The sequence below is a fragment of the Trichosurus vulpecula genome, chromosome 8 (genome assembly GCF_011100635.1).
Source record: "Trichosurus vulpecula isolate mTriVul1 chromosome 8, mTriVul1.pri, whole genome shotgun sequence".
NCBI lineage: Eukaryota > Metazoa > Chordata > Mammalia > Diprotodontia > Phalangeridae > Trichosurus > Trichosurus vulpecula.
In genome coordinates, this window is record NC_050580.1 from 128496120 (window position 1) to 128517375 (window position 21256).

General features: G+C 40.5%; 1 protein-coding gene across 3 annotated transcripts in view; it reads left to right on the forward strand.

Annotated features, from left to right (window-relative positions):
* The window catches only part of SV2B (synaptic vesicle glycoprotein 2B), a 212228-nt gene that overhangs the window by 187390 nt on the left and 3582 nt on the right, over positions 1–21256 (forward strand). For all 3 annotated transcript variants that reach the window (XM_036734687.1, XM_036734688.1, XM_036734689.1), the window contains 6 exons: positions 2178–2288; positions 3037–3125; positions 4226–4390; positions 12277–12410; positions 13706–13906; positions 20208–20367. In XM_036734687.1, coding sequence (XP_036590582.1) covers positions 2178–2288; positions 3037–3125; positions 4226–4390; positions 12277–12410; positions 13706–13906; positions 20208–20367 — 860 coding nt within the window. The remainder of the gene's footprint in view (positions 1–2177; positions 2289–3036; positions 3126–4225; positions 4391–12276; positions 12411–13705; positions 13907–20207; positions 20368–21256) is intronic.

Genomic DNA, 21256 nt, shown 5'->3' on the forward strand with positions numbered 1-21256 from the left:
ATGCATCATGGTCCTCTGTAGGCCTGGTGTTCTGTGGTACTATCCCTGAGGGTCGTGCTCCTCTCTTAGACCCTGTCTCCCAGCATTCTCTTGCCACCTTAAAAAGGGAAGTTGTTTGTGGGTTGGATATTGTTAGCCCTGCCATGAGGGCTGTTAGGGTTGTTTTCTCTCCCAGAACGGTTTTATGTTGCATGGGAAGACTGTCCTCTGTGCCTCTCACCCTATATGTGCATCTAAATTTGTACTGAGCGCTGGAATTCTTAACCAGAGCTCTGGTGGATCTAAACTTTTCCAGAAATCAGACTTACGTGCTTTTCTTCCTGTTACAGCTTTTAGCTGAATGGTGCCAGGCGTTCCATGTACTGCTGAATGAATTTCCTAAACCCCATTTATCTAGTCTCCATTGTTCAAACAATTTCCAAGGGAAAATGGGATGACATGTTATTCCCCAGTGAATCAACACAGGTTGAAATAGGTCACCTTGTAATTTAGAGTATGAATCTGAGTGGTGTACTCTAGTTAATTGTAATTTAGAGTAATTATACTTTATTGTGTCAATATGCCAGTGGCCAGATCTCTCTGGGATGGGTTAATAATTCTTCCTAAAGATAAAGGAAGAAGGAAGAGTAGGATATAAATTTGGATGCTATTCTTTATGTATTTCAGCTAAAGCAATGTTTGTTGATAAAAAAGTATCCTCATGGGATTGCTGAGACATGATTTCTATCAATCCACGAAGGCTTAAATCACCTAGACAGAGGTGTTCAGGACTTTCCTCTGGGGGTGTCACTAAAATGTGGAGGGTGCTGACTATGTTGTACTCCTTTAGAAGGGAGAACAATTGAACTAAGTGTATTGTTAATGAGAGTAATTAATTAAAATAGAAAGCTACCAGTGTAATTTCTGCCTAGCCCACCCACCCTTTTGTATCCAGCAGAGGGACTGTCACCATCAGCTTCCTGATGAGTTGTGTTTGCCCTGGATACCAGAATTGCTAGATACTTATGCCTTTCTGAGTTTTGCTGAACCTGAGTGAGCTCCTTAAAGCAAGTTATATGGTACCCAGATCCTATGTGAAATGTAAAGTAGCAATTATTTGTTAATATTATTAATCTTATGATAATATTATTTGTTGATAATATTATTTGTTATATATTTGATATAACATAATATCATTCATTAATATTGTTAGCCCTCTTATGATAATCTGAAGTAGTTGACACTCTAGCCTTCTGTCACCTTAAGTGGACAGAGAAGAACTTATCCTTAGACACAGATCCATACTCTGTGCCTTGTATGTTCATTGAAGTCTTTCCTTCTTGCTCTGTGTTGGTCATATAGTACCACTCCCTGTTTCGTAAGCCATGATGGCAATTTCCTATAACATACTACTAGCTCTGCATGCTGGATAGATTGTAAAGGACATATCTGCATTGTGTATGCTTCCAACCTCATCAGGAAGGACATCTTTACTCCATGCACATGATTCAGTGTGGCTTAGAAGAAACAGTATTGTACTGGGCAGAAGGAGATTTGCTAATGCCAGCTCTGCCGCTGATCAGCTATGTGGTCTTGGTTCTCAATTTTTTCATTTGCAAAAGAGTATGAATAATGCCTATTTTAGAGTACTGGTACAAAGACCAATTGTGATACCGTGGCTGTGAAAGATGTCGTTATGACTATTCATCCATTTCTACAGGTCATAAAAAAGAGAATAATCTAAACTTTTAGTCATGTCTTATTCTACCAGCAGAGCAGCCAGGTTTAGTGAAAAAGAATAATGGATTCAAAATAAGAGACTCCAGCCCATCACCTATCTAGGTCTATATTCTAGAGGTCTGTAGGGAAGCCATTTAACCTGTCAGGGCCTCAGTTTCCTCATCTGAATCATGAATGGGTTGAGCTAAATAACTCTAACATTGCTTCCAGCTTTAACTCTTTGATCTTACTTTTCCATTGATCTGTTTATAGTTAGGATGAAAATTGTTCATAGAGAAATATAAGGTGATCCTTCAGCTAGGAAATGATGTATAGTTTCATCGATTTGATCTTTTCTTACAAGACACCTAGAGATAATTTCAGAACCAAAGTATTTTTTTAAATGGCTAAGGAACAAAAATTGGGGAAAACACCACTTTGAATTTATACTCTCCAGCTCAATTTTTTTTTCCCTTCAGGTTTCCCACATCAAAACCCCCAAGCAAATGGATGAGTTCATCGAAATACAAAGCTCAACAGGGACTTGGTACCAACGTTGGCTGGTCAGATTCACCACTATTTTTAAACAGGTATGAATATGAATGATTGATTCTCTGATGGGAGTATGGCTTTGAAGGGATTTGCAGCCTCAGGAAGGAGAATGAATAAAGATACTGGCTCACGTCCAGAAGGCCCCTTACTTATTCTGGGCGATGCAAGGCAGTGCCTGAGTGTGTTGGTGTGTGTTAGGAGACTTGGCAGATGATAACTAGTTACATAACCCTGGGCAAATTATTTCAGTGTGTCTCAGTTTCTTCATCTGTAAAATAAGGAGACTGGCCTTGATGATCTCCAAGTTTCCATTTGCTTATACATCAGCTAATAGAATCATGTAGCTAGATGCAACCCTAGCCCCCACAAGTGTCTGTAAGAAAGGAAGCATGTAAGTGAAATCTAGAAGTGATCCTTCTGAATGTAAAAGCTGTTCTTGGCTGAAACTGGTACCCACATGGAGGAAGCTGCAACCTGACTACTCGAGGTCCCTGGGTGCCTTGTTTATTTGTCCTTTGAAAGTTGGCTCTGTGTGCTTTACGTTGTATTTTTGGACTCTCTTTATTTTCACTGGACTGAAGACGCAGGGCTGCTATGTATCAGGGATGTTCATGGACAGGAAACGTATGCCACCTGAGGATTCAAAATGAATTATTTTACCTTCAGGGCCCTGCCTATGATTTTCAAAAGATCCCCTGTACTCTTTGGAAAGAAGAAGTCAGAAATCAGCCCTTTAAAGTCAATGAAATCCCTCATTAGTAATCACTCTTTGATATGGATTTGTAGGTCTGGGATAATGCCTTATACTGTGTGATGGGTCCGTATAGAATGAATACACTGATTCTGGCCGTGGTTTGGTTTACAATGGCTCTGAGGTAAGTTTGTCCTTGTCCTAGCCAATGTATTAATAATTTATTAACAGCATCATATATGAATCTATAACATACTAGTACTGTAGACTGCATGTTACAAATAAATGGCTTTCTAAACTTGTTTATTTTAATTAAGCAGCATGAGTTCAGAGTTCTCTGGTTTCTCCTAGTCAGGCTATCATCTTCCATGGATTTGCTTTTGCTAAAAACTCCAGGAAGATTGGTCTCTTCAGTGTGCTGGCAGCCATCTGCACGATGACCTAAGCAGGAGGGAGAAAAGGGGCATTTCCTGTGTCCTCTTATCAAGTCTTTTGTCCCATGTATAGACAGAAATGTGACCTTGGCATTGGTACTGCTACACCACAATGATGGAGGAAGAGTAGAAACATTTTCCAGTCATTGTCATGAAACACACTGAGGCAAATTTCACAGCAGAATCTGATATATCATTCCTCTCTCCTCACCTGTTTCATGCTAATCTCTGCTGCTTGTGCCAAATCAATTTGAGTAAGCTTTAGTGGCTATAAACAGTGGACTTAAACTTACAACAGGATACTAGTGTACTGTAGCCATGAGCATTACAAAACTCATAACCCCATGTTTCCTTCAATAAAGTCATAAAAGTTGAACTTAAGTAGAGTCACAATCTCATATGTCTCATAAGGAGACAAACCTTATTCAATAGTTTCTCTAGGTAAACCAAGGCAGGCTACAGATTAAACCACTTAGAGGGCTCACCATGTACTAATAGGAGAGGGTAGATTTAAATATTGCCAAGGTTACCTAGAAAACTCAGTAAATATAAACATTATGAAACAAACAAAAAGTGTATATATAGATGTATATATACACATATATATTTGTCTTTCTGTCTATCTCTGTATATGTGTGTATATACACATATATACATATACATACATGTGTATGTACACACACATATGGAGAGAGACCGAGACATAGAGACACAGAGAGAAGAGGGGAGGGAAGGAGAGCAGAGAAGGGAGAGAAGGGAAAGGGGAGAGAGAGAGAAAGGGGGGGAGGGAGAGAGAGAATATCAAAAGGCACACTTGGTCCTGATCCTTTTCCTGCCTTTTTTGCTGCAGTTACTATGGGCTGATAGTTTGGTTCCCGGACATGATTCGCCATTTTCAAGATGAAGCTTATAGGGCCAAGGAGAAGATCTTTAAACATGAGCATTTGGAACATGTCACATTCAACTTTACACTGGAAAACCAGGTGCACGAACATGGGAGGTTCTTCAATGATAAGTAAGTGAAAGAGCTTGGGCTTCCCTCATGTCAGAGTGGGAGGGTGGAAAACAACAACTCTTTCTTAGAGAGAGAAGGATGGCAAATTGAGGGTGGGGTGGGGGAGGCACTGTATAATACATTAATATATGGGAGACTGCATATTTCCTCTGATATACCGCTTTAAACCTTTATTCATTCTGAACTGAGGAGTTTCTATACCTTTGCTAGCAGTGGAAACGGTAATATTAGTTCTGAGATTTTTCCAGTTGAATTCTTCGAATATGAGAAGCCCAGTCCTGGGATCTCCTGGGTTTATGGGCACGTATGTAAGTAGCCTCCATCACTCAACTGTGTACCCACGATAATCACATAATTCTGAATCCATGAGAGAACTGCTGGTCATATGGTATATATAAATCTATTTAAAAAATGACCTGGATGTCACTGGCATAGGGACTCACAGTGATAACATGTCTACCACTGAAGCAGATTGACCCCTGTCCCTGTATGGGCTGTCTTAGAGAGTTGTCTGGAGACCCTGAGGAGTTAAATTGTTTGCTCAGGCTTATGTAACCAGAGGCAGAATTTGAACCCAGGTCTTCCTGACCCTGATGCCTACTCTCTACTCATTATATCTTACTGTTTCCCAAATTGTATTGGAGATATAGTCAATTAGGTAAATGGTTCAATTTAATTGAGGCTCTCTGTTAGAGTATATTGTTATTTTCTCTCCTAGATTAATCTAAGAGGAATCCATAAACTTCTCAGCTCAGATTGAATAAAGACATAAGGCAGTTTATCATTGATTATTATTTATTTTTCAGTTTCAGGTAATTTTAAATTCCATCCCTATTTATCTGACCAAATTTCTTTGGAATTTTGGCCAAGTCCAGCTATCCACTCTAGAAAATATTTCAGAAGTATTTATTTAGAGCTGAATAGAAGACAATTATTGGAAGGAGGCCTTGTTTCAGTGCACTGAATTTCTTTTGAGAGATCTGAAACTTTAAAAGTTTACCCAATTCTTGATATATTGATTTTGTTTCAAAATGTGATGTTATGAGGGTGGTGGTGGAATTTCTTTAATGGTGACATAGAAACACTTCACTTATTTAGTGGCCAATTATTCAGGAACCTCAACTACCTATAACCTAGCTGAGAACCCGAAAGCAAGTAAAAGATCTTCTCAAACAATTAAAATAGTAGTGTAATGAGGATTTGTTAAGCACTGGATATGTGCCAGGTACTGTACTAAGCACTGGATATGCAGTAAATGTTTAAAAAGTCCATACATATTCATTTGGCTTATAGTAAAAGCCCTCAGAACCTTTTTACTCTTACATACAATTCTAATGGATAATATCTAGTTTATCAGCTCTTAGCTGATTACAATGGAATTGGGAAATGGGGGATATGTTGTGTTGATTCCAGAGAGAGGCACACAGCAAGCAAGCTAACAGCAGGGCAGCTGGGTGGTGCAGTCAGTAGAGCACCGGCCCTCGAGTCAGGAGGACCTGAGTTCAAATTCGACCTCAGACACTTGACATACTTACTAGCTGTGTGCCCTTGGACAAGTCACTTAACTCCAATTGCCCTGCCTTCCCCCCTCCAAAAAAGAAAAAGAAAAAGAAAAGGCAGGTAACATCTTGACAATTAAGAATTGAGGTAGGAAAACTATGTGAAACAGACATGAGTACTCAGAAAACAGCAGTTGTGTAGTATAGTATTCCAACATATTTCAATAACCCTCAAGGGTATTATGCGACAGTGTTATAGGATGGTACTGTAGGACAGTATAGTAATTTATATTCACATGATGAATCAACAAGGAAATTTAATTTGTGTTCACTATATTCTGTTTTTAAGAGAGAGCACTATGAAGATACCTTTTGGAAAGATTTGCATTGAACATGGTTTTGGTCAATTGAAAAATTCCCCTATGTGTAAAACATCATTTCCCGATGATGCTGGATAAATGAGGCATCACTGTAGTAGAAATGTCACAGCACTGTCTGTGCACCGTGGATTTTGGTATGGGAGACTCGTGTTCTAAATCTGCCACTAGTAGCCATGTGATTTTCAGTAAGTCACTTAATGTTTCGGGGCCTTAGTTTTCTCAACCGTGAAAGGACAGAGTTAGACTAGATAATGTCTAAGGTCCTTTCTAATTTTAATGTTCTGTGATCCTCCAAAGAGGAAGAAGCTAACAACCACCATGAACATGTGTGCAATATAAGTGGATCCTTGTTATGATACTCTTTGTTTTGGAGCAGAAATTCATCAGAATGACTTGGACCTTTTTCAATGACACTAGTAATTGGGAAACAAGAAACCTTAGTTGGGCAATTTCCCCCCTAATCTGGTCTAATAGCATTGACCTCAAGGACAACATCATTTCAAGGATTTAGTGTGATACACATCTTTCTATCGTAGGTCACTTTGTTCCTGGGTGGTTTGGGCTGTAAAATACTAACCTTGACTTGAATGATGACATCCCTTTGTGATCTCACCACCACACACAAACTGGTAGATTCCAAGACTAAGCTTTATGTGAAAAGTGGGTTTGGTTAATTGATTCACTCGTTTCCAGTCTCTTTGACTTTTCCTATTCAGGGCTTTCTTGCTTTAGGAGTTTTTCTAGCAGGCCCTCCCGGGAGTATGATGGGTGAATTAGAAGGAATAACAAATCAGTTAATTAGACCCCAATAGGGAAAGAGCTCTCTTTCCTTAGGTCACACTGACATCTGGTGGTCTTCAGTGGGAAAGACCTTCTTGTTTTGGATCTCTCCAATCCGATTATTAAAAATCAAATATTTCTCTGCTTCCTTAGAAAATCTCTCAGTACTTCTAGTCTTATTAAATATGACCACATTGGCTTGGATATATATTAAATATGCTTTCATTAGCATATTTTAGCATATCAAATGAGCATATTTAGCTATAATTTAGCAAACTAAATTAGCATATTAAAAAACCTTTCTCTTTTTAAAGGAAAATTTCATTGCCAGAATGTCTCAGTTCAGGAAACTTCCTTTAAAACTTAAACTGCTCAGTTCCAAGGACCAAGGAACCAAAGAGAGACTTTGTGGTACAGTAATTTCCCCAGATTTGATAAGCGGGATGGGAACAAAGGTAGAAATTGAAATTTAAACCTTAACCTAAGGTGTTAGAAATGACTCTCCCAAGTTTCTTCTTGGAAACCAAACAACATTTTAGTAGAAAGAGGTTTCTTCTTTTTCTGGGTGCTGAAAGACTAGTCCACTGGGTTAGGAATTACTTCAGGGGAAGGGACAGAAAGGATAATATCAGGATAGGTCAGGATAACATTTAAACACTAGGAGACAATCAAGCTAAGCCCATACTATAAAGAAAAGAGAAAACATTTCTCCATTCCTATTAATATCTTACAATCTTATGGACTTTCAAAACACAGCTAGCATTCCAGCTTTTTTTGTGAAGGATTTCCTGGTCCCTCTCAGGCCCTCATTTCAGCCTCCATAGCACTTTGTGCAATTCTTAAGGCATTTGTTACTTACTGCCTCATTTGAACTAAACTAAATTACAAGTTCTTGAAAGTTGAGGCGGGTTTTTATGCATCTTTGTATCATACAGATCTTTTAGCATAAGGTCAAACACATAAATTTAGCAAATATTTGTTGAATGATGAAGGTAGGTTGGGAAAAAATAAATAGACAATCTGATTAACAGTCCTCCAAACAAGGCCTCCATTTTAATTTCCGTCCCCTCTCAGTTTAGTTCCTACCCCTGACACACTAGCTTAGCACAATGTCTGGTAAATGGGAGGCAATTAACAAATGTTAATTGGTTTACGTACTGATCACAACAGACAAGCTGCCAATCTACATCAGTGGAAGGAGTTTCTATACCATAAGTTCCGTTCTTGGATAAGATCATAGTTATGGACCACCCCTCCCCCCCAAACTAAAATTAGAGTTCAATTGATCAACAAACATTTATACAAAGACAAAGACAACATACAAAGACCAGATACAAAGACTGAAATAAAACAATGCCTGTCTCTAAAGAGCTTGCATTCTACTGGAGGAAACAACATGTGCCCATAGAAGCATGTGCAGCATATATACAAAGTACATGTGATGGAGGGTTTTTTTTGGTAAGACAACTCTCAGCTAGAGGGAGAATCAATGAATGAATTAAATTCAACAAAATTCAGGCAGAAAACATGGCACCGAAGAACCAGTTATTTTAGCTCAGTGCCCCCAACCCTGTTACCTACACAATCTATAGCACTAATTGAATGGGAAGCTGCTGGAGTAGTATTATCAAGTTTTCCATGAGAAAGTCTCATAAGGTTTAGAAAAGTGACAGTAGAACTGCCATTCTAGCTCAGTTAGTATCTGCAACATCATATCAAGAGTCAAGGCATTCACCATTAGTGATTTATGAAAAGTTCTATACGAAGAATCTCAAATTCATATATCACTGCGATCCTTATGCTGAATCAGGGAGAGCTGAGCTGGCACTCTAGAAGAGGAATTTGACTCTAACTCCTAGTTGCCACTGAACCTTTGTAGTTTGTGCAGTGCATAGAGGGCTGGACCTGGAATCAGGAAGGTCTGAGTTCAAATATACCCCAGACACTAGCCCTGTGACCTTGGGTAAGTCTCTTAACCTCTATCTGCCTTACCTTCCTCGTCTGTAAAATAGGGATAACAGTAATAGCACCTACCTCCCAGGGTAAGATTTATAAAGTGCTTTGTAAATCTTATAGAACTACAAAAATATTATTATTATTAATTACAAGGCCCAGCCAAACCCATCTAATGTTTTCCTTTACTGCCTCTTTTGGAATGGGAGCTTAAATTATGCATACGTTGGCCCCTAAGGCTTCTCAAAGTATAAGAGGAAGGAGATTAGTGGGTTTACCCACATTCATCAAAGGACTTGGAATTATGTTTTGAGTGCTTTAATAAGTTCCCTGGCTTCGACTCACTCCAACCACAGACTTTCCTAGTTTTCTAGGAAGTATTGTAGGATTATAGTTTAGAACTGGAAGGGGCCTTAGAGGCCATTGAGGGCCAACCTTCTCATTTTACAGATGAGAAAAATGAAGCCAAGAGAGGTTCAATGACTTGTTCTGGGTTGCTTAGCTAGTAAGTGGCTGACCTAAGATTTGGACCCGGGTCTTGTGACTCTGAGTCCAATGGCCATTGTACCACCTAGCTGTCCTACTTCCCCACCTAGTTTTATTTTGATAACTTTGGTGGGGTGGGTGGAAATTTCTATCCTGTTCTATCCCATTCTTCTATTAAGCTTCACATGAAGAATTTGACAACCTTTCTTTGGAGGTGGGTGGTAGAGCTAGGAAAATGAGATGGGATTTGAGGCAAAAGTAATCAAACTATAGACATTTACTGGGCACAAAGCTTGGATGGTTGTACTCTGCATCACTAGAGGGTATATCTACTTCAAGGTCACAGGTCTTCTATATTTCCCAGAACTCTAGTCACATGACTCTGGCAAAATGGAATTGGTTCCCTATACTAACGGACTGACATGCCTCGATGGGTGTGTCTTTGCATAGAAAAAATAAAAGCAAATAATCATATCTTATGGGACATCGACCCTTCAGCTGCCCCTGCAGGTCTCCTAGACCCACACAATCTCCAAACAATCTATTCCAAGCCCAGTCATTGCAGTGAAGACATAATTCAGTTTGGTTAGCTCTCTACAGTCATTCCTTGTGAGTGGGCAAAAGAGGATTGGCAGTATAATGAGGTTTCCAACTGATGTTCAAGTAATGGCACCAGTAGGTCCAGATGAAGTCATCTAGAAGTCCAAGCTTGTGATCTAACTCTTCCTTACAGCAAAAAACACATGGACTTGGGAGCAGACAAAAGCTCCTCCATCTGGCACCTCCATCTTTTGGTGACCTGCTGCTGACAAGGGTCTCTGAAAGCTTCTTGGTGCCACTAACTCATCAGTAATGGAGGCAAGGCAAGCTTGCTAGCGTTCTAGGCATCTCTGACTTTGAGATCATTTCCAGTTGCCTGGAGATTGTCTTTTTGATTCTATGGGTGGAGCTGAACTGAGGTACAGAGCTGTAGCGGTCAGATATTGTGTAGATATTTACCCCCTCCTTCCTACTATTAGAGAAGCAGTAAAGACACAGCTTTTGTTATATATTTAGTTACTTGGGTTATTTGGGCCAGGGCTGAAGGTAGAACTCCAAACCTTTTTTTTCAGGCCACACAGGGGTGGGACAGTTATGGATGGGTGTGTTTGGACCCAAACCAGATCCCCTAGTAAGGGTTAGGTGCTCTTGGCTCAAGGAATGGCCAGAGCAGTAGAGCTCTTGATGCAGTCTCAAGAATACCTACTGTTTGTATGTCACAGTGGCCCTTTCTTTTTTAAATAGAAAATTTCCAAGTTGCTATTTCCTACTGCTGATTTTCCTCTCAACTCCAATGCTCTTCTGAATAAAGATTAGCTCAGCAGAGAAATTAGTAATTGGGCATGAGGGGAGCTGTGCTTATTTACAAAGTTTGCCAACACATTACAGAAATTAACTTGAACTTTAAAGTTCTAGAATGTGTCCCATAGGCCTGTTTCTTTTCATTTCTCCCATATATCTGAAGCTTTTTATAACTCAGAGGAATATTTCAAAGCCTGTGTACTTATTATCTTCCTTTGTGATTTATGGCTCTTCTATACCACTTGCCTTTGGCAGAACAGTAGGAGATCACTAAATGCCCCATGACTGCTTTATTTCTTTGTTAAAGAGGGATGTTGAGCAAGTTAAGCAATAGGCTTCCTGAGTAAAATACATTAGGCTTGGAAATTCATGTGGATCTGAGGCCTGTCATTTAATAGCAGAGGGATGACTTATTTATCTGAGGAGTTGTCTCTGGCTTGACAATGACTTTGTGAGTTCTCTTTTGAGAGGGATAAGGAGTGGACCTAGGCTGAGGTTTGGATAATAGACCCATCTAGGCCATGACAGCTGCCAGAGCTTGTTCCATTCTAACCTCCAAGCATCATGGATCACCTCCTGGTGATGATGAGGTTCTGGGGTGAACCTTTATTGCAGTGTTAGGTAATACTGATTTCAAACTCTTTGAGCAATGAAGCAGGGAACAATTCTTTCTAACTGATGAATAAACAAGTGTTAACCTGAGAAGAATAGATAAAGTATGTGGACCTTAAATCACACTAAACATACATAAATAAAGTATGTGAATCTTGCATTTTATCACTCTGAACCTCTCTCATACATTTACATCCTGGTTGTATTATAGATAACTGCATACGTGTTGCCAGAGACAGCCTGGTGTGGTGGATAGAGGGTTGGAGTTGGTGGCAGGAAAGCCTAGGTTGAAATCTGGCTTCTGATACTTATTTACCGTGTGACCCTGGGCAAGTCACATAACATGAGTGATCTGGCAACTCTCTCCCAGTGTTCTTAAATAGAGACAGATACCTGCAGACTAAATATTGAAGTAGAAAACCATAAATTAATGTTATCTACATTGCATTTTATTTATTTTGTGAAACATTTGCCAATTCCATTTGAATTTGGTTCAGGTGGTAGTCCTTGGACACCTCTGCGCTAGGCTGTTGTGATATGCAAAGGTGGGGAAAGTTCCAGCATCCATGAAATCAAAGGGCAAACGTTGTCTTCTAGGGGTTTTATGTGTCCTCCAGAACCCACGTATAGTGTCCTCTGTACTTGGCAGGCGCTAAATAAATGCTTTTGGGATTGATTTGAATTGACTTATGGTGTCAAAGTGTCTTTTATCCTGCAGCATCCCCAGCAGCTGCCTAGACTTTTGTCTTCTTTCTTCTATTGGCATCTCAAGGCTCTATCTTCACTGTGTGAATCATTACAATTGATGCCACTGTGGGATGATCCTTTTCTGCAGGTTCTATAAGATGAAATTCAAGAATGTAATCTTTGAGTCTTCCTTCTTTGATGAATGTTATTTTGAAGATGTGGTGTCTCCTGGGACTTTCTTCAAAAACTGCACTATCGAATCGACCATCTTCTATAACACAGGTAACAGCAGTGTCAGGCAGGCACCAGGCAGAGATGCTTAGCTCAGAATAGCTCTCATCTATAATAACAATGGGGATAATAACACTGAGAGGCAGTGTGGAGTAGTGGACCTTGGAGCCAGCAAGTGCTGGGTTCAAGTCTTGCTTCTGATACTTTCTGGCGGTGTGACCTTGAGCAAGTGTCTAAACTTCTCAATGCTCTAGGCCGATTTCCTAGACTGAAAGGCACAGAGGAGATGCTATACTGCCTAGATAGAGGGAATGGTCTCATCTGGGAGTTCCTTATCCCAATGAAATCACAGGACCAGCTTCCTTCCTTCTCCCTAATAATAGCGCATATGCACATAGTGTTTTAAGGTTTTTAAATCATCATGACATTGCCTGTTCTTAGGAAAACCCCCTGGAGCAGGATGGGATGAGGATGACTTTGTCATCCAGTGGAAAGAGCAGCATTCAGAAGACTTGTTTACCCTACCACGTTTACCCTCTAATTATTTTCATGACTTTGAGCAAGTTGCTAAACTTTTCCATGTTTCAGTTTTTTCATCTGTGAAATGGGAATTAGAATGTTTAGTGAGCCTGTCTCAGAGGACTACAGAGAGGATGAAGGGAGGGGAAGGGAATAAGCATTTGTATATCTCCTGCTACGTGCTTGGCACTGTGCTAAACACTTTTTATAAACATTATCTCATTTGAAATAATGTGTCAATGCCCTTTGATAAATGAAGGGATGGAAGGAGTTTCCTTACCTGGCAGTTCTCTATGTCAATGAAATCACAGTTCTAATCCCTGTCTCTATGATTGTTCGTTGTAAGGTCAAATTAAAAAAATCAGGGATGTCCCACAAATATTTTAAGCTTCCATGAATAACTTATAAATTTACCTACTTGGAACTATGTAAATTTTAATTATTATTAATTCCACAAATAATTTACTTTTTTATTTTTAAGCCTGATTATCTCTTTCTTACTTAGAATTTTGAATAGTTAATTACATTTTAAAAAGGCTCCCTTCCCTCCCCCCACCCCATTAGCCATAAACCTGTTTCACTTGGAGAACTTCCTTTGCTAGTGCTGACACACATCCCTTGCCACCCATGGAGACGGCATATGTTTATGAGTTATCCTATCCTTACCTCCTTCTCTTCCTTCTTTGAATTCAATAATAAAATTCAGCAGACATTTATTAAGCACCCACTATAAATTCAAGGCACAGTGCTGGGAACTGGGGACAGAGCTGAAGGTGAGATGCTCCCAGTGAGTAAACTGTTTTAATCTTGGCTTCTTTCCCTTACAGATCTTTATCGGCATAAATTCACTGGTTGCCGTTTCATCAACAGCACCTTTATGGAGCAGAAAGAGGGGTGCCACCTGGATTTTGAAGAAGACAATGACTTCCTAATTTACCTTGTTAGCTTCCTTGGCAGTCTGTCTGTACTACCCGGCAACATTGTATCAGCCCTGCTCATGGACAAAATTGGGAGAATCAAGATGATTGGTGAGGTTGGGGGCAGTGGTGGCCAGTATACGTGTAACTTGGGAGACATGTTTGTTATGCCAATAAGCAACTTTGTAGCTCCGAAGAAATCATTTACCTTCTCTGTGACTCAGTTTTCTCATCTGCAAAATGGATAGAATCATACTTGCTCCCTCCATTTCACAAAGTTTCTGTGAGAATGTGATGAAATAATAATATTTTGGAAAGTACCCTGAGAAAGCTTTTTTTTTAAGGCAGTAGACAAACATGAGGAGTAGGAAACTTTGGTAAGGGAAAACCTGTCTAAATCCAAATACCTTGTAACGAAGAGAAAGTTATCCCTGATCATGGAGGGCAGAGGATGCAGAGAGGGTACCACATGCCAATTTATATTGTAGCTTTTCTAGTTAACTCTTGAGATAATTCTCTCCCTGCCCCCATTAAGCCCCATTCATTTGTCATGTAAAGGCAGTGCAAACCACACTGGTCTAGGAATCGTAAGACTTTGCTTAGGTTCTCAGGTCTGTTCTTTATGTGTTGGGTGACTTCGGGTAAATCACTCTCTGAGACTTGGTTTCCAAATGGTAATAGTTATTTATGCCTTATGAATACTGGTAGAATTTGGAGGGAGTAGATTTCCCACCCCTCCTTGATTGTCCGGCAAGGTCAGCAAGAGAAATATGGTCCCTTTTTTCCTCATCATGAGAGCCCTAGTTGATAACATTAACCTGTAGTTGTTCATATTGTAAGTGGTAGAATAAATATGCTGTCTCCATGGGTGGCAAGGGATGTGTGTTTGTTTCTTTCATCGGGGTTAAGTGACTTTCCCAGGGTCACACAGTCACTCAGTGTCTGAGGTTGGATTTGAACTCTGTTCCTCCTGACACGGCCAGTAGTACTCTCTGCACTGAGCCACCCGGCGGACCCTAGGAAAAATGTTTCTTGAATTGAGTTGAAATATTGGACTGACTCCAGGTTCAAGCTGATTTTAAAAATATAAACCAAATAAAAGGTAATAATGAAAAATTGGACCTAATAATTCGGATTTTTAAAATGGTCTGTTGACGCTTGTTTTTTTTTTTTTCACTGGCTTGTGTACTTTCCCACCAACGCTGAACTGTCCCTTGTGAGAAGGAAAAAAAAGAATGCATGCAACATTCTGTAGTACCCCACTTCCTTAATGATGAATGTTTTCATGTTCTAATATGTTCTAAGGACAAATATGTAGCTGGATCTTAAAGATTCTCTATTGCCCTTTGCTTGAATTCACATAATTGCTTATATACATACATATGTATATATATACACATGCATGCATACACACGTGTGTATATCTTGCACAAAAAGCATACTGAAAACTTTTCTCTGAGCAGTTTATTGAAACAGTGGCTTTGTCTTTGGTCTGATTCTTTTTTTCTTTTTACGTTTTTTTTTTTCTTGGAAATCTCATCCACTAAATAGCTCCATTTGTCACCTATATGCAGATAACTGCCAAATCTGCCTCTTTCATCCTGATTTCCATCCTGTATTTCAAACTCCTTGCTACACATTTTTACTTTGATATCCTCCTTGTACTTCAAGCTCAACATTTCCAAAAAGGGGGGGGTCATCATTCTCTCCTCCCCCCCAAACCTGCCCCTCCCTGAACATCTTTGTGTCTGTGCTGGAATTGCTGTGTAAGGTTGCCCCCTGACCTCCTTGTATAATCCCTCTCCCATCCTCAAAAAAATCCTCATTTGATCTATCCATCTCTGCTAGCTGTCATCCCATTGGTTTTCTCTCTTTTGTGGCTAAACTCCCTGAGGAAGACTGTAATAGAGGCCTCTGCTAGCCTCTTCTCACTCTACTTCATCCTACACTCAGCTGTCTAAGTGATCTTCTTAAAGCTTAGGTCTGACCATGCTGCCCCGCCCCACTTAGTAAACTCGAGGGGCTCCTTATCACCTCCAGAATCAAATATAAAATCCTCTAATCATCAAAGCTCTTTGTAAACTTACCCCCTCCCTCCTGACCCAGCTTTCCAGTCTTCTTACACCTCTCCACATATTCTGTGGTCCAGAGACACTGGTCTACTTACCATTCCTCAAATAAGACACTCCATCTCCCCATTCCATGCTCTTACACTGGCTGTCCCCCATGCCTGGAATGCTCTCAATTCCTCATCTCTGCCTGTTGACATCACTGGCTTCCTTGAAGTGTCAACTAAAATCCTACCTTCTACAGGAGGCCATTCCAATTTCCTCTTAAATCAAATTCCTTCCCTCTGTTGGCCATTTCCAAATTATCCTACCTATAGCTTGCTTATACATAGTTGCTTGCACATTGTCTCTCCCCTTAGACTATGAGCTCCTTGAAAGCAGGCTTTAGGATTTTTAAGATGGTCTGTTGACACTTTTGTTTTTTTCACTGGCTTGTGCACTTTCCTACCAACACTGAACTATCCCTTGTAAGAAGGAAAAAAAAGAATGCACACAACATTCTGTAGTACTCCACTTCTTTACTGATGAACATTTTCATGTTCTAATATGTTCTAAGGACAAATATTTAGTTGGATCTTAAAGATTCTCTATTTCCCTTCGCTTGAATTCAGATATATGCTTATATACATACATAGATATGTATACATATGCATGCATACACACGTGTGTATCGTGCACAAAAAATAATACTGAAAACTTTTCTCTGAGCAGTTTATTGAAACAGTGGTTTTATCTTTGGCCCAATTCCTTTTTCTTTTTCCTTTTTTTTATCCACAGTGCTTAGCATAATGCCTGGCACACAGTATATGCTTAACGATAATTGAATGACTCACTGACTGATCCAAAGACATAGAGTGAGGGATTATCCCAATTTCAGAGCTGGTTCTTATCTGGAAAGAAGAGAGTAGAAATTAAAACTCAGGAGAACTATGTGGATGATTCATATATACAAATTCAGTTGTATAAGATCTGATCTTTTAGCTACATAGCATTTTAAAGTTTACAAGGCATTTTACAAATATTATCTCATTTTATCTTTACAACAACCCTGGCAGATAGATGTAAATCTGTGAAATGGGAGTAATGATTTTATCAATGGGGACAATAATTACAGATCTATAAAAGGGTAATCATAGCATCTGATAAGGCAAGTAAAATATCAATTAATTGTGCATGCAAAAATAGAAATATGTGTACAACATATTTCTATATTAGCCACATTGCAAAAAAAAGAGAGAAATTATACTTCAATTTGTACTCACAGATCCTCAGTTCTCTCTCTAGAGGCAGATAGCATTTTCTTATCATGAGTCATCTGGAATTGGGAAACCTCAGGCTTTTTTGTGCTGCTATTTTCAGAGCTAGTTCTGGGGGTCTGCAAGTCTGGGGGCTTTCCAAGGTGTTGCGATGTGGGTAGAGGTGTGGTCACTGCTCTCGTGATCTGCACTCTGGTCTTTACCCAGAAAGGGCCCCGCTCCCCTGCAGCTGTAAGCTCTAGGGCTCTTCTTGGCCCTGGAACTGTGACCAGATCCCCTGTTCTCCTGCAGCTGCAAGTGCTGGTGCTCCTTTCAGCCTTGGACCTATGACCAGGTCCCTGCTCCCTTGTGACCCTTCACCAGAAGGGTTCCTCTTCTTCCTGGTACTGAAAACCAGAATTGCGTATGGGCAATAGAGTTGCCAGTCAGCACCAGCTGCACCCAGTGTCGGCAAAGGGTCCCCTGTAATCTTGATCCCAGTGTCGCAGACCCCTCTTGCTAACCTCCTAAGTTGTCTTAGGCTGGAAAAATGTCCCACTCTGACCTTTTGTTGGCTCTGCAGCTCCAAAATTTGATTCAAGGAGTTATTTTAAAGTTGTTTGGAGGGGAATGTTAGGAGAGTTCGGGAGGGTTGCTACCTGTATTCCTCCATCCTCTTCCCAATTTGCAAGCCCTGTAACACCAAGAATTCTCAGTCTCTCATTCCTGCTCATCAGGGCATCCCCAGACTCACTCATGTTTCAGAGGGCACAGCTTCAGCCTCCACATACTCCCATACGAACTCTTTTATTCCCCCTTAGCTTTGATGGGAAAGCTCAAGTGGAACTTACTCTCACTGTAATCACTGCTTTCACATGGATGCACTCCCAGCTCTCTGGCCCTTGTAACAACATATACCTGTAGTCTGACTATTATCTGACACTTCTAGCTATCCCATCAGAATTGCAATAATTTGCTCCCTATATAAATTGGACCTACAATGGTGAGAGGTAGAGAGGAAATCTTCCCACACCAGGGAACCTGTTTTTGTTGTCCTCTTGGCTGTGCAATGTCGTAAGCTTTTGGAGCTCTGTCCTCCCAGATATCTAGGTTTGAAGCTTGAGAATCATCTCAAACTCTTCCCTTTTCTTTACTCTTTACATCAAGTCAGTCCCCAAGTTCTTTGAATTCTGCCTCTGTAATATCTGTGACATCCCTTCCCTCCTTTTCATTGCCACTGAAACCATTCTGGTTCAGGTCCTCATCATCTCTGGATTTTTAGCTAGAAACTGGTATAGGACAGAGATTAAAGTTGTGGAACTGTTCTTCTAGAATTGGGGACATTAAGGGACAAGGCAGTACATGCTTGTAATGCCTCATACTGGGGAAGTTGAGGCTGGTGGATCATTTGAGCTTGGGAGTTCTGACAATCAATCAGGTATTTACATTTAGTGCTGCGCCAATGTGATAAACCATGGGAGTGAGAAGTGGGTTGTCTAAAGAGAGAAAAATTGGCTAAGGGCAGAGCTCCCAGGCCAATCAATGGTGCGATCAGGCCACTACATTTCCATCTTCTGGAAGATAAGGAGACTTAGTCCATTTAAAAAAAATTGAGGACATTAAACCATGAAGAAGGAAATGGGGACTATTGGTTTATAGTTCACTGTTTTGTGACAGTCCTCTAGCATAAGGGAGTCCCTTCTGGGAGGACATAGTGTTCCTCTATCGACCTTTGCATTCTACAACTGGACTCACAGTCCCCTATGCCCCTAGTGTAGATGTGGCTATCAATAGGTTAAGTCCTTGTCTGGGTATCCAGTTTATGTCTATCAGCCAGCCAGGGATGCTGGGGAAAACAATCCCTTAATGAGTTCATGTGCTGAGAATAATGAGAGTCAGTTCAATTTAAAGCTTTATTACAAGGAATGGAAAGGAGGAATAAGGGGAGAGAGGAAAAGCGGACCTGATGTACAGCTCAAGCTCGCACACAAACATAGAGTATAACTCACGTAAAGGCAGTGCTATGTGGGAAGCACAGAGGCAAGGCTCCATTCAGTAGGAAGAAGTGTGCTCCAAAGCATCCTTCTGAGAGTGAGGTTCTTATGCCGCAATTTTGGGTGGCCTCCCTGGAACTGGCTGAGTTGCATATTGGGTATCAGGGAAAATATTGTTTTTTAGGTTTATTATCAGGGACAGAAAATAAGCTAGAGGTAGACAAAATATTATTTGGACAACACAGCTGTATTGTCAGTATTTTTTCCATAAGTACGTTCTTTAAGCTTACAGCCTCCCTTAAGGGAAGACTGTCAGTCAGGGTGGTCTTAAAACCATCAGGCCTAATATTATAACAATGGTTTCCATGCATAGATTCTATAAGCTTTAGCCTCCCTTAAAGGGAGACTGTCATGGTGGTCTTAAGACCACCAGGCCTAATCTTATAATATCCACAAAGCTGAGAAGTTTGAAATAATGGAGCTTAAGTAGAAGGTTTTAGATTCGCATATAACAATGGCAGAACTATGTGTATACAATGGGGAGTAGTCAGAGGTGGATGTCAGGACCAGGGCTGTCTGTCTTTTGTCAGTCACTGATAATTTGTAGCTTCACCCCTCGTTTTTTTGTATAGTGGGACTTATACTGGATAAAGAATCTGGTGGTCCAGGTTGGAATCCCAGCTTTGTCACTAAATAGCTGTGTGATCTTGGGCAGCTAGGTGGCACGGTGGATCGAGCACTAGAACCAGAGTCAGGAAGACCTGAGTTCAAATCCAGCCTCAGACACTAGCTGTATGACCCTGGACAAGTCATATTGTCCTGTTTGCCTCAGTTTTCTTATCCATAAAATAAGCTGGAGAAGAAAATGGCAAACCACTCCAGTATCTTTGCTAAGAAAAACCCAAATTGGGTCATGAAGTCAGACACAACTGAAATGACTGGAGAATAACAAAGTTAAACTTGTACTTCCTTCCTGGTCTTTTCCTAGGGTTTGGAGATTAGGTCATGGAAAGGGTTGACTCTTCAGAAGTCTATATCTAAGTTTAACAGGTTTGTTGAGAGTCTGGCTCAAGAGACTGATAGCATACTTCTCTCTCTCTTGGCTCCCTTCAAGGTGGCTCCATGCTGATATCGGCAGTCTGCTGCTTCTTCCTGTTCTTTGGCAACAGTGAGTCTGCCATGATTGGCTGGCAGTGCCTGTTCTGTGGGGCCAGCATTGCTGCCTGGAATGCTCTGGACGTGATTACTGTGGAGCTGTATCCCACCAACAAAAGGTGAATACTACCCTGGGCACTCTAGTGGCTGTCCCCTGGGGTTGATTGTTGTCTAGCTGCGATCAAGCACAAATACTTCCCTTCAGTTAGAGAGACAGGGAGAAGAAATTCAAGGGGGAAGGAGAGAGGAAAGAGGAACAGACAGGGAGATCTCCTGACTTCTCACAGATAACTTTGGTAACCTTGAAACTAAGTGACCACCCAGGGTCGCATAATAGCTGAGTTTTTTGAACCTGAGTTCAATTCCTGCCTCAGATATTTACTAGCTGTGTGACCATGGCTGAGTCACTTAACTTCAGTTGACTTAAGTTGTCTCACCTGTAAAATGGGAAAGATAGTAGTGCCTACCTCACAGAATTATTGTGAGGAACAAATGCAATGAATATGTGAGCTGCTTTGCAAACCTTGAAGTACTATATAAATGGCAGCTATCTGAGGGTAAGGTAACAGAGAACAATATTGGGGGAACCAGCTTGGTCCTCTGTTCTTCAGAGAACAGGAGTCTGAATAAAATTAAAGGTCAAGGAGGATTCTTGGTCCCTGAACTGAGGCAGAAGCGGGTATCACAAGGGACAAGGTCAACACTCTGTCCTAGTAGAGTACAGGAGCTGAAGGAAGTTGGGACACCATTTATCTCTGTCTCCTGTTGCTTCCTACATTGCACCTTCTGGTGCTCTTATTTCTTTTTGCCCACCAAAAACAGCCACTTAACATGGATGGTTTTCATATACTCTCTAGGCCAGTATTGCTATTAATCTTTATTTAGAAAGAAAGTGGGCAGCTAGGTGGCACAGTGAACAGAGCACTGGATCTGGAGTCAGGAAGACCTGAATTCAAATGCAGCCTCAAACACTATGTGTATGACCCTGGGCAAGTCCATTTTCTCATC